Below are 13,276 nucleotides of genomic sequence, written 5' to 3'. Positions count from 1 at the left end.
GGTGGCTCAGTCAGTTAAGCATCCGACTCATGATTTCAGCTCAGGTCAAGATCTCACAGTCATGGGTTCAAGCCCCGCATGGGGCTCTGCGCTGACAACATGGAGCCTGGAACCTGGTTGGAATTCTCCCCTCCCACCCCCTATCTCTCTTCCTCCCTCCCTCCCCTCCCTCCCATGTGCTTGCTCTCTCTTTCTCTCTCAAAATAAAATAAACTTAAACAAAAAGTGGGGGGAGGCACTTAGGATAATGAAGAAAGAATCAAACAGGTAATATGTTCGATGTGGGATATATGGAGACACTGGAGGAGTGGGGAAGAGAGACTCACTAGCAGATTAATTCAACAACAAACACAGAAAATCATTCCAAGTTGGAAATCTCTTGACTTTGATACTATTTCCTCCTAATCACATGTGGAGACATTCTTCAAGTTAGTTTATGGTATAATAGTTGGCCGACAGATCCTAATACAGATAGGATAGCAGTCAAGGGCATGAGCTTTGGAGTTAGACTGCTTAAGTTTGAATCTCATGAAATTTATACACTGTATAACCTTAGCTAAGTCACATAACCTCTCCCTGTGCCATAATCTCCTCAGGAAGATTTTTTCTTTCTAATTCAACAACGTTAGCTATTGCATCAACACTGCTTCCCAAGTTTCTGATGAGGAAAGACAGCTACAGGGAGAAACTCCAACCACAAATATAATTTGTTCCTACATAATCTGAATTACAATGAATTTAGCCAGACAAACCTAAATGCTAGTATCCCCTAGGCATGAATAAGACCCAGCAAAACACGGGGTGAAGCAGGAAAATGTCTTCACAGAGCCATATGAGGTAAATTTGGAATTTTAAGTCTTCTACACACAGTTAATTATCACAGAATCGGAAACAGGCTCCAGGCTCTGAGCCATCAGCCCAGAGCCCGACACGGGGCTCGAACTCACGGACTGCGAGATCGTGACCTGGCTGAAGTCGGACGCCCAACCGACTGCGCCACCCAGGCGCCCCAATTATACGGACATCTAATCAAGTGTGTACAGAAAACCCAGATTGCAGCCTCAGCAGCCAGGCTCTAGCCCATTGGTAATTAGTCACTTTTCTTACTTTCACACTTACTTATAGACCTCTACAAACCAAACCAAAGATAAGACACATTACCCATTTTTTTCCATGTAAATATATGGTTATCAGTTTTAAATGATGAACACATTTTTTTGTCTTGTCACTCAAGTCTTTTTTCCACCCAAGAGTTCTCCTACTTAAATAAACTATATAGCTGTAAAACACTTCCACAGTGCATGGTATTGCAGTGGACAGTATGCTTCTCCACCTAGTGGCTTACCTGGGGAAAAAGTTCACAAAATTGTATCAGCATTATCTTTGAAGTGGTGAAAGTGTTACATACAGGGCTATCACACAAATATGTGGTTGTCTCTTAGCCACTGTCTTATGATAATTATGATTATTGTCCAAATGTACTAATCTTTTAGCAAAAATATTACTATGACCTTGACGAATATAGACAAGTAACATCTATGCACTATTTTAACAGTTAAATAAAAATACCTGTTCCAACAAACGGATCAAAGACAATATCATTTTCTTTCACTTTTCCATGGTTGGCCATAATAAATGATAAACCAGCATCCATGCTTGTATTTCCAATAAAGTGTCTCTTTTTAACACTGTATGACTCAATAAGCTCTCTCTGTCCATCTGCAATCTAGATCAGAGATTCTTCAAATTAGTGTAACTGCATAACAGAGTTAAGATCATTATTCACAATAAAACCACAGGATCTGAATGATAAGAACTTCTTTCCACTTACCATTGCTCTAAACTTGTTCCTTTAAAAACTGTAATTGAAGTGATTATGGACAATTACCTTGTATTTTTTAATGGTTGCAAATGACTTTGACTTTTCAAACTAAATTTGCATTGAATTTGAATGCAATAAATCCAGGGGTTGGTGGTGAATAAACTTTAGCCACCTCTTTTTTTTCTGCTAAATAACAATATTCTGTAACATAAGGCTCAGCTTCCATTACCCACTTACAGCCTTAGGGGAAGTGGGCAGAACTGCTCTGCAGTAATCTCGTTTCTTTTCAGTAGGCAAGCTCAAATTCGAGAGCTCCACAAAGGAGATCCCTCAGCTATCACAGCACTCTGCCTTCTCTCTGCTTAAAAAGCAATTCAGACTTTCAGACAAGTCTTACATTATTTTTCCCCCATATACCACCTCCTACCTAGACCCTGTATCTAACAAGCCTCTTGCACTTCACAGGAATCTCTGAAAAAACAAACAGAACACATAACCACATATTTCCCACTGATTTTAATTCACACAGTAGTTCTGAGCCTTCGAAGGTCTAACATTAAGCTTTTAAAGAAACGATCTGAAATAGGTAACAAGAACACCTGCTTACCCATCTACCAAAATAAATATTATGTGGATTCTCAGGGATGCAGTTTGGATCCAAGCCATAATCCTCCAATATAGAGAATATATGCTGTGGCTTCTTTAAATTCACTTTTCCTTCAAATGGCAGAAATTCAAGTGCCTAAAAAATAAAAGTAATTCTCATGTCTCATTAGAATAGTAAAGGAAAAATAGTGCTTACAGAATAATACCTATCTTGTAAGTTTGATATCAGCATTAAGACAAAACATGAAAATGACCTAGCACACAGTGTACTACAAAACAAGCACTTAGCAGAGCTGAGTACTATCACCTATCAACAGCAGCCAGACTACATTTGATTTTGATTTTAGCTAAATTCACTTACATCTATTCGTTTGACTTTTTCTTCTTGTGACAATGTTTTATTAAATGTGTGAATCTTTATTTTATATGTAGAATCTGAATGTAGGAATGGAACCTAAAATAAAAGCAGATAAATTCTTTTAAGTTTAGTAGTTCTACAGTATATATAAATATACCTATATAAAACCACATTTCACTACGCACCATCTTCTCCGCAGGGTAGTTTTTAAGAGAACTATACAGCTCCTCCGGAGATTTTCCATGACCCCATAGTTCAAATATGGACCTAGGAAATAAATGATTAGTACTAAATTCAGTAAAGAAATCAGCTCGTGCAGTAATATATAACAATTACTTCCCTAGTTCGTTATGCTTGCTCCACTAATACAATACAGTAATACTATTAGCTGTATTTTCTAAGCTAGAAATAATGTGTCCTAAAAATCAACATAGCTTTAGTTCAAATTACACAGAAAAGTTTCACTTTGCACAGAAGGAGGGAAATTTAACATGAGTCAAGATTTTTCCAGGTTTTCATCATTGTATTCTTATACTAGAATACAAATCATGCAGTAACATCATTTATTTTAGTGAAACAGGTGAAAAGGTGCAGTAAATCCAATTTTCCCAAAGTCTTCTCCATAAGACAAAAAGAAAAAAGACCAGCTAAAATGTTAATATTAATAATACTTAGCTAATACTAACATTTAGTAACTAGTAGTTACTCTCCTAACAATTACAAAAAGCAAATTACTATATTAAAAAAAAAAAAAAATCCAGGGCACCTCGGTGGCTGTCTGACTTCGTCTCAGGTCATGATCTCACGGTTTGTGGGTTCAAGCCCTGCATCAAGCTCTGTGCTGACAGCTCGGAGACTGGAGCCTACTTTGGATTCTGTGTCTCCCTCTCTCTGTGCCCCTCCCCATCTTGCGCTCTGTGTCTATCAAAAATTAATACACGTTCAAAAAAAATTTTTTTTAATCCTAAAGCTTCCACCAATTTCCAGGAACATTTAGACAATTACAAGCAAATTTCATACAAACATTGCAAGCAAGAATTCATTGTAATGGAACTGCATTCTACAAAGTAGCACAGTTTTGTGCATCTAAATTCAAACTACTTTGTAACTGTAATTAACGCTGCCATTAGGATTGAGAATATTATCCTTTGAAAATGAACTCTTCCTTTCCTTTCCACACAAGAGATGATAGTCAGGATTCTGCTAACAAATAAAATATCAAAACATATTTTATGGCAGTCCTCACTTTTTGTCATTTCAACTTGAATCAGCTCACCCAACTAAAAGCCATCTAGATTTTGTATACTTTGGTTATAATTAAATGTGGCATTTATCCTCTAAAATAACAGCATTTACATCTTATACCATATTCCTGTTTATACAGAAGTTTAAAAACATTATCCCAAAATAATTATTTATGCATTGCACCACTAAGATTCCCCCACCCTGCTTCAGCAGAGAACTCCCTGTTCTACCACCACCATCCAGTGGCAAATTCATGTAACTGCAAGCTACAGTGAGCTCCCCACAACTAACCCCTTCTATTCTCTGCCACTAGAACAAAAAAGGACAGAGTAGTGTAAGTATGGTGTACAACCTGCAGGAAAACATTATAAGTTTCTCTTACTTGGCACACACTGTCCGTTTCATTAAGTTTCTGGCAATATCTTCAGAGGGAATGCTAAGAATCCAAAAAGGAGACTGAAAAAAAATAACAATATATACAACTTACTTGTAACTGGTTTTATGGCCTCATATGCTTCTATTCAAGAAGTCAATAAGGAGAGATTCCTATCTGCAACTTCTATGTAAGAATACCTGATCTGACTCTAACCAAAATAAAAATTGCTCCAATAGTAAAAAAGTGAATTATTTTAACAGGTTATTTGTTAGGATACTAAACTACAGCATCAGAACATTTTTATAAATGACTATAAATGCAAAGGTCAGCAAATACACAGTTAAGATTAATTCTGTATTTGTTCTCTTATGTATTTTGACCAAAATAATTAATGCAAAGGATGCATATTTTACCCCAAACTATAATCTCAGAATTTTTTTATTATTATCATTCCTTATAATGCAGCTATTTTATTTTTAACTTCTAAGTAATGTATTTCTTGAATGATCCCTCTCTTTTAGGTAGTTGTGGCCATCTGAGTGGATAGATGAGGAACTCTGAAATAACTATGATGGAAAATCATAGGGTACGTTATTAAATTATCATTATTTATTATTTTATCTAAGGAAAACAGTTCCAGGTGCCCCAGGAGGGTTTACCAATCCCCTGTCTCAACCCTCAAGATTAAGGCACTTTTTATCTCCACCCAAATAACACCTTGCCAGAACACATAAACACAAAGCAGCCTCCTGACCTCAGTTCAACACTTTCACCCAATTATATCCACAATCTCTCTCTTTTCCGCCTCCCTCAATACACGAAAGTCAATCAGGAGTAAAGTCCAACTGTAGCCGACTTTCAACTAAGTTCTCTCATTTTTTGGAAGAAATCCTCCCTTCCATACCCTGTCTTTCTTCTTCCAATATTTATACTAGTCTACAGAAAAATTTCAATGGAAATATTATATAACCCTGTTAGTGATGAAGGCTACATAGCAATATGTGCCTATTAATAATTAATAATATCAATCATATGTTAATAATTAATATTAATAATATCAAGTGAAAAAGAGACTTCAGAAGTTCACAGTATTGGAACTGAAGGGGAAAAAGCATATGAAAAGAGACTGGAAGGTAGTACCCTCAAATTATAAGTCATGTGAAAGAAGAATTGTCAATGACTTTTTTCTATTTTCCAAACTTCTCTAATACACTGATAAACTATCAAATACAAAATACAAATCTCATCAATTCACATTCTCATAAATGCACAATTTTAAATTTTTAAATAATTCTCAATATGAGTCTGAAATTCCACTAAATTCTAAATTCTAATCATACCTCATCAACGGAAAACAGCCCTTTTTTTTCATTTAAGGGACAGATACCCATTATGGTACAGATGCTGAGCTAAAAAAACTAGTAAACTAAATGAATATTGAAAATAAACTTGAATGACTTTCCAAAACCACAACTTTTTTCCCCAAAAGTATGCTTTTTATTTAATTTCCCCTAGAAACAGATACAAGCAACTATACAGATATAAATTTAAGATTTGCAGTTTTTCTCTTCAAATACAAGGTTCTACTTATAAATATGTTGTACATGGTCTAATGAAAAATATAAATTCAACTTACCTTTCCATAAGTTTCCTGATTACTGGTGAACTGACCTCCAAAAAGTGAAAGCAAAGACTTTATTTCCTATATTGAAAATATTATAGAAAGAACACATTTTAACACAGGAAACTCAAAGCCTATTAACAGATATAGGTATAATTAGATCTTTTTAACGAGTGGGTTGGTGATCTACCCGAAGCATTTAAGTGTCAACACCAGACAAATTACAACTCTAAGCTCTGAAAAAATTTTACAGCCACACCATGGTAAATAATTTCTGAGAAATTTTAGACAAGAGGATTGCCAAAAGACTTGGTCAGAAAATGCCTGATTTTAGAAAATATTAGATGACAAAAACTATAGATTAGCAAATCTGACAACTGATCAATAAAATGAATTAGTAAACAAATGAGTTGAGGATTTTCAGACAAGAAATAAGTGATTAACCAGGAAGCATCACTGTGGATTCATTAAACAGAAGTTAATAGCAAGTGAACTTCCTCTTCTCTCTGGATAAAGTTGTAGAACTAGAAAGAGAACACAGTAGCTACTTTAAAAACATCGGGAATGCAAAGCTGAAATCTGTTCAGATAGTATGTATATTCCATGAAGCAATCACTTTGTATTGTTAAATACAAGAGGACTATACACATTTTACAATTTGTACTGCTAACAAATTTACTCTCCTCAAATAACATAAAGCAGGTAGAATCCCACTGGTCTCTGTAGGTCTTATGGAGGTAACCTAATTAGAGATGTGTCCCCTCTGCTGGGTGCCTACAGTCCCCTTTCATCCCAACTACAAGGTGCCTTGATCACCAAGCTCATCATGAGCCACAGCCACCATGAGACAATATACCTAGACCACCTACATCCTCTACTTCAAGACCAAAAAGAATGGAAGGTTTGAGCAACTCATGCTTTTCTGTTTTTCCTTTTGTCTATGAAATAAATCTTTTTTTTTTAATTCCTGGTAGTAGAAGGAGCTAAATTCAATTGAATTATATGGAAAGACTAAGAACTAGTATAGTCTATCAGTAAATCATTGAAAGTAACCCAAAAGTCATTTTGCAACATGGGTGATACACATTTAAATAGGAGGTATCACTGGACTTAGGAGTCAGATGGCACCACAATTTTATTTTCAGCTCTTCCAAATAGGGACCATATGGTTTTATACAACACTTCAGTCCTCCAACTCTTAGTTTTCTCACGTGTAAAATGGGAATCATAGCTACCTCATAAAATAAGCAGGTCTGGGCAACAGGCGCACAGAAACGAGGGTGTTAGTAAAGGAATCAAGATGATGATGACCACAACACTAAAGTCCAGTACCTCAAGAAATCAAGCAAGACTGACAGTTATAATTCTTAAAAGAAAAAAAAATGAAGTTCCAGATTGAGTTACTTTGGTCTAGAATGATTACTGTACATTCTATATTAAATCATATTGTGAGGTCAGCTTTACATTTTTTTTTAATGTTTATTTTTGAGAGAGAGAGCGAGAAAGAGGGAGACACACAATCCAAAGCAGGCTCTAGGCTCAGAGCTGTCAGCACAGAGCCCGACATGGGGCTCAAACTCAGACTGCAAAATCATGACCTAAGCTGAAATCAGACGCTCAACTGACTGAGCCACCTAAGCACCCCAAGATCAGCTCTACGTTTAAAACATCAAAATTTGCTGCTCCTGAGATATCTTGTTAAAAATTAGTAACAGGCTGGGGTGCTTGGGGTGGCTCAGTCAGTTAAGCGGTGTGAGATCACGCCCTGACTGGGGACTCTCTGTGCAGAGCCTGTTTAAGGTTCTTCCCCTCTTTTTCCCTCTGCCCTCCCCTGCTTGTGTGTGCACTCTCTCAAAAAAGAAAAATAAATAAAAATTAAAATTAAAATTAAAAAAATTAAAAATAAATAAAAATAAAATAATAAAATAAAATAAAATAAAAAAGTAACAGGCCAAAAACCCACAAAGGTTTTAAAAAACACTTAAAATTCCTACTTTGGAAAAAAAAAAGTGAAGGATTATTGAAGTTTAGGGCATAGCATTAGCTCTACTACCTAAAACTTAAGCAATGACTTAAAAACAAGATATGATGACCCAAGTTTCAAATTTACGAGCAAAAACTGTATTAAACTACTCAATCCATTTGGAAAAAGCAAAACACAAAATCTTTACTCTTCTTATGGCAAATTGACTTTTCTAGTTGGGAATTTTTCTCCATTAGGAACAAAAGAATTTATATCAGATATAAAAATACAGCCTGATCTGGGGCATGCCTGATGCATTAATTCATACGAGATTTTCAGTTCTTTTAGTCACTCACTTTTTCATACACTTAGTTTGTTTCAGAGCCAGCAATAAAACCCAGATGTCTACTTTTAGCACAACAAGGCAGGCACCAACTAAAATTGGCCCTGATTAACTCTACAAAGGTAAAACCGGACCACACGTACATTCCTAATCTCTCATTTTAAATCATAAAGGCAGCTACTCATTGCAGCTTTCCTGCTTAGCAGTTCTCATACAGTAGACTGACTCAAAAGTGTTGACAGACCTTCTGATTCCCTTCCCCAAAAGGATCCTTTCACTCAATTCAATACTTATTGAAAAACTAACATGTGCAAGGCACTAAGCTATGTAAAGATAAACACACATTTTATCCTCAGAGAGCTTACAGTCTAGTAGAACAAAACATTCAACCTGGTAACTGAAATGTAAGGTGTAAAACAGTGAGTGCTCAAAAAGGTATTATATCAGAGTTCAAGAGAGAAAAGATTACTTCAGTTTTAGAAGTTTTCACGGAAACTGACTTAAGCCCGTAATACAGGGAGAATCGGTATAAATGAAAGAGGACTTCCACTTCCACTGATGGCAAACTAGGTAATTCATATTAAGCCTTCTGAGAAGAACTAGAGAAACCTGGCATCTGTTTGAAGGCATAGAGACATTATAAGAATTACCAAACCAAACTTCAGGAGAAGCCAAAAATCCCAAGGTGCAGCCACTTGCTTCCTGGGGCATTTATCAATTCCAAAAGCAGCTGTGAGGGTGGAAAGTGTTTTTGACAGCTTAATGGAGCTACAGAAACAGAAGAATATTGGGCCGTCCATGGAGAAGAAAGATGGTTTGATAAACCAATCAGTCTGGACTGAGATCCCCAAAAGCTACATACCAGAGGAGCATGTGTGAATCAGAACAGAAACAAAACTTAACACCAGAAAATGAGTTCAAGTCACTCTAGATCATTAATGTTCCTATATTTAAGAGGATTTACATCATCCCAATCTTCATGTTATTTCTTCAAATAACTTTACAAAGACATCTAGCATATATTTAAAAATAAGCCAGCACCCATATGAAAAAGAACCAAGAGAAACAATACACAAAGGTAGCATACCCACAGGACTCCTTTTATCATATTTAACTATGCTTTCTATATTGAAGGGGATAAAAGACATAATTAAGAATTTTATTAAAGGATAAAAACCCATTAAGGAAATTGCAAATTTGAAAAAGAAACAAGTAAAAAAATAAACCTAAAATAGACTAAATACACGGGTCAATCTCAATGAATATTGACTACGTAAAATCAATAATAGATTGAACACTGAAATAGGAAAGGGCCACCAGACAAAAGGCAGCACAGACCAAAGCACAAAACTGAGGGCATCATTCAGGGAATGATAGGGATTCACTTCAGGTCTCACTGTGGTGGGGAGCTGGAGAAGTGGGAAGGAGGGGACGTGGGGAGAGACAGAGAAAAGAACCATGCAATGGTAGGCTAATGCCAGACTAAGAAGTTTCAGCCCTGGGACAATGAAAATGTAAAACAGAACTGAGCTTTTTGAGAGATTAAATTGGCACTACGGTAAGACAATGACTAAGAATAATTTAAGAGAAAGAAAAGAGGTAAAATGTGCAAGTACTGGGGATGCTGTTAAGACTGCAGCCTAGCCACCCATTCGCACTTGTACTGCCTGCCTATGGAGCACGCACCCTCTTTGGCCTCTATTTCGACTTCAGTATCCTCTAAGTGATATCCTCTCTCTGGTACTCCAGAATTCTCTAAAACACCAATGATTACTGGTCCCTTACTGGTTTTAAAAAGAAAAAAAAAATGTCATTTCCTGCCTTAAAAAAGAATCAATGGCTCCCCATTAAATCTAAAATAAGATCCAAATCCCTTGTAATAGTTTCAAAACACTCCAAAATCTGGATCCTACCCATCTCTCCAGCCTCACTGCCCATTACTTCATCCCCACTCCCCACACACCCCACACCACCAGCATAATCAATTCCCTCCATGCCTTTACACCTGCTTTTGTGTCTTACTGAAGTGGGCTTTCTAGTCCTCTTTACCAACAATTCTTTATTAATTAATATCTATTAAAATATTACTTCCTCCATGAAGCTCTACGCCCTGCACCCCTATCTTGCCAATGCACAAGCCCAGCAAAACATCAATCCTGAATCAATGCCACAGTCTCCTTCATAATTCCTAAGGCCAGTGAATTGAGCACAACTGAAGAAAATCAGAGACTCTCAGGCACAATTATAAACACATGATCTTCACCCTCAGCTGGATTTTCAGCATTTGCTCTAACAACTGTGTTCTCAATTTTTTAACCGATCAGCTCCCTATTTTGCTCTCAATGACTATTTTAAATTAAACTATTCTTCTCAACTTCTCCAGCCAACTGCTTGGTCCCTAATCTCTCAAGAAATAATCCTGACTCATTCATTACCTAGAAAGCAGACCTTCTGGCAGCCACCCCACATCCAAACTAACTCTCCTTTGTAAGCTGTCTCCTTCTAGTGAAAGGCCAACACCCCCCACTGTGTCCTTATAGCCATTCTCCCCTTCTCTTCAGCCTACAAACTTTGCTTGACCCTAGGCCTCCCTCAAACTGTTAACCAATCTCTTACCTTCCCTTCTTACGCTCTAGACTGCTCTGGAGCAGTCTATCTCTCCTTTTTTCTCAGCGACCATTAAACCAAGCAATCTAGCTTACCCTCCTAAAATTCTACACAACAGCTTAGTAAAATTCCTAAAAATTTACCCTCCTGATTTCTGTGCCCTCACAGTCTTCCTATTCTGATACTTGCCTATCCTCTTCATGACCTCCTTTTCTCACTTCCCCTCCATATCAGTGCTTCCAAGCACCTCCATTTGGCCCATCACTCTTTCGACACTGTGCTTTCTCTAAATAATTTCACTTTCCCTCCTAGTATTCATTTACTACCAGTGTTCATATGCAGAAGCCTCCCAAACATTTATTACCAGTATATTGTACTCTGTGCCTACTCATATATTCACTGCCCAGTCATCTCCACTTATTACACAAACACATCAAATTTGGCATAACCAATATTTAAATCTTTTATCTGCCTGTGCTCTACATTTTAAATGGAGAAGCTCTTATAGGCACCCCACGAGTCATTCTTAATTGGCCCCTGTTCCCCCCTCTCCCCATATTCAATCATCAAGTCCTGATGATTTCATCACCTAAATATTTTCTCAGTCTATCCCATCCTCTTACCCCCTGCTAGTTCAGGCCTCCTTGATCTATTAATAAAACTATGCCAACAGACTCATAACTGGTCTCTGATTCTAGACTCAAATTCCTCTTAAATCTGTCCTCATTATTGCCGCCAAAGTGATTTTTAAGGAAAAATCTATTGTCACTTCCTAGCTTAAAAATTTTCAGTAAATTTCCCTTACAAGCTAAATACATTTTCTCTTCCCTTCCAGGGTTTTCAAGGCTTTGCATTTTCTGGCCCCTATTTGCCTCTCCTGCTCTCTTCTTGTCACTCTCAGCTACATATTTCATAATCCAGTAATAATAAATTGTAATCCTAATTTACTTACTTCTCTGCTTGGCCTGGCTAACTCATATTCATACTTTAGTTACTTTCAAGTGTCAAATGGAAGCGATCTTAAAGACCAACATCCTCCACTCCACAGGTGGATTAGATTCCCCTTCTATGCTCCCATACTTCCCTAAGCATCTATCAGTGCACTTACAAATGTTATTTCATAATATGTTTTCACATCTGTTCAGCCCTTAGCCTAAACAGTAAGCTCCTTGAAGACAGAAATAGTCCTTTTCATCTTTATATCCCCAGCGTCCAGCACGTGCAATTACAAGTACTCGGAAAATGTTTCTTGAATGAATAAAACACTTTTTCCAACTTCTCCATTATCTAACTCCTACCACCTACTACCACCATCAGCAATCCCACCCTGCCACACGGGCTCTGACCTACATATTTGCCACTTAAAACACCGCCCTGAGCATTTCTACTGGCTGTCTCTATTCTCCGCTAGACGAAGAGCTCCCGAAGCAAGAGGACCGGTCATATTCACCTAACTCCAATACCTGGCGCATGGGTAGAAGAATGAATGAAAATATTTGGCAAGGCTGAGAGAGTGCGTCTTGGACTTCTTTCTCACACATCCTCCGCCAAGCTCAGATTCTTCCTAGGGACCGAGGGACTGCGGACCCGTGATATCCCCGACAAGCACACACCCCCGGGTCCCTGCTTGCTCAGGCTGGGACGATCGCCGCCGCCCGCACACCAATCCCCACCGTGCCGTCCTCTCCCGTCCTTAAGTTGTGGAGGTCGCTGCGGGCTCACCGGCAGGCGGAACTCCAGGTGCTCTTGAGCCATGAGCAGCAGATATCTATTCAGGGAGCACGACAGCGCCATTGCAGCCGTCCAAGGTGCGCCTGCGCGGCTCGCGCAGTTTCCCACCTTTACTCCTCCCCCTTCTCACAAAGCCTTTTCCGCTGAGGCGGAGCCTGAAGGACCGGAAGCGGAAGCTGGGAGAGGTGGGCGCTGTCCCGGGGTTCCCGCATGGGTACTTTCAGCTTGGCAGCTGCTGGAGGAGCAATGTCCGCTTGCGAGGTGCTTTCTGGTTGAGTGCCGGAGTACGAGTAGCTGGTGTGATGGGCCGTGTTGTGCTCAGGAGCAGGTTGTGTTAACACAAGTAGTTTCCATGGATCCTCCCACCAGGAGCGAACTTTCAACCTTCTCTACAATTCCAATCCTCGTTCTTCGAAACTGGACTGGAATTTCACCTTATTACTTCAGACTTCTCCAACCACTCCAAGATTGGACGACCTGGACCACTCATCTAACGTGCAGTATACTTTTTGTATTTTTTCAGTAACTTCTAAAGGATACATAGCATCTGCGCCAACTACAATAAGCTCTTGACCTAGACCATCTTTTATGGTTCATTCTGTAC

General features: G+C 38.2%; 1 protein-coding gene across 3 annotated transcripts in view; it reads right to left on the bottom strand.

The window, feature by feature from the left end:
• TRMT11 (tRNA methyltransferase 11 homolog) overlaps positions 1–12,792 on the bottom strand; it is a 59,769-nt gene extending 46,977 nt beyond the window's left edge. Inside the window, exons 1-7 of one of the 3 annotated variants that reach the window (XM_058735181.1) lie at positions 12,664–12,792; positions 6,044–6,109; positions 4,414–4,487; positions 2,972–3,053; positions 2,790–2,882; positions 2,430–2,564; positions 1,570–1,726 (exon numbers count right to left, since the gene is read on the bottom strand). In XM_058735181.1, the coding sequence (XP_058591164.1) occupies positions 1,570–1,726; positions 2,430–2,564; positions 2,790–2,882; positions 2,972–3,053; positions 4,414–4,487; positions 6,044–6,109; positions 12,664–12,735 (679 nt within the window). In that variant the 5' untranslated portion in view covers positions 12,736–12,792. Of the gene's footprint in view, positions 1–1,569; positions 1,727–2,429; positions 2,565–2,789; positions 2,883–2,971; positions 3,054–4,413; positions 4,488–6,043; positions 6,110–12,404; positions 12,644–12,663 lie in introns of those variants that run through there. The other 2 variants (XM_058735179.1, XM_058735182.1) reach the window with 2 other exon arrangements.
• Positions 12,793–13,276: the final 484 nt, after the last annotated feature.

The sequence above is a fragment of the Neofelis nebulosa genome, chromosome 6 (genome assembly GCF_028018385.1).
Source record: "Neofelis nebulosa isolate mNeoNeb1 chromosome 6, mNeoNeb1.pri, whole genome shotgun sequence".
Taxonomy (NCBI): Eukaryota; Metazoa; Chordata; class Mammalia; order Carnivora; family Felidae; genus Neofelis; species Neofelis nebulosa.
This window is presented reverse-complemented; position numbering and strand designations above follow the sequence as displayed.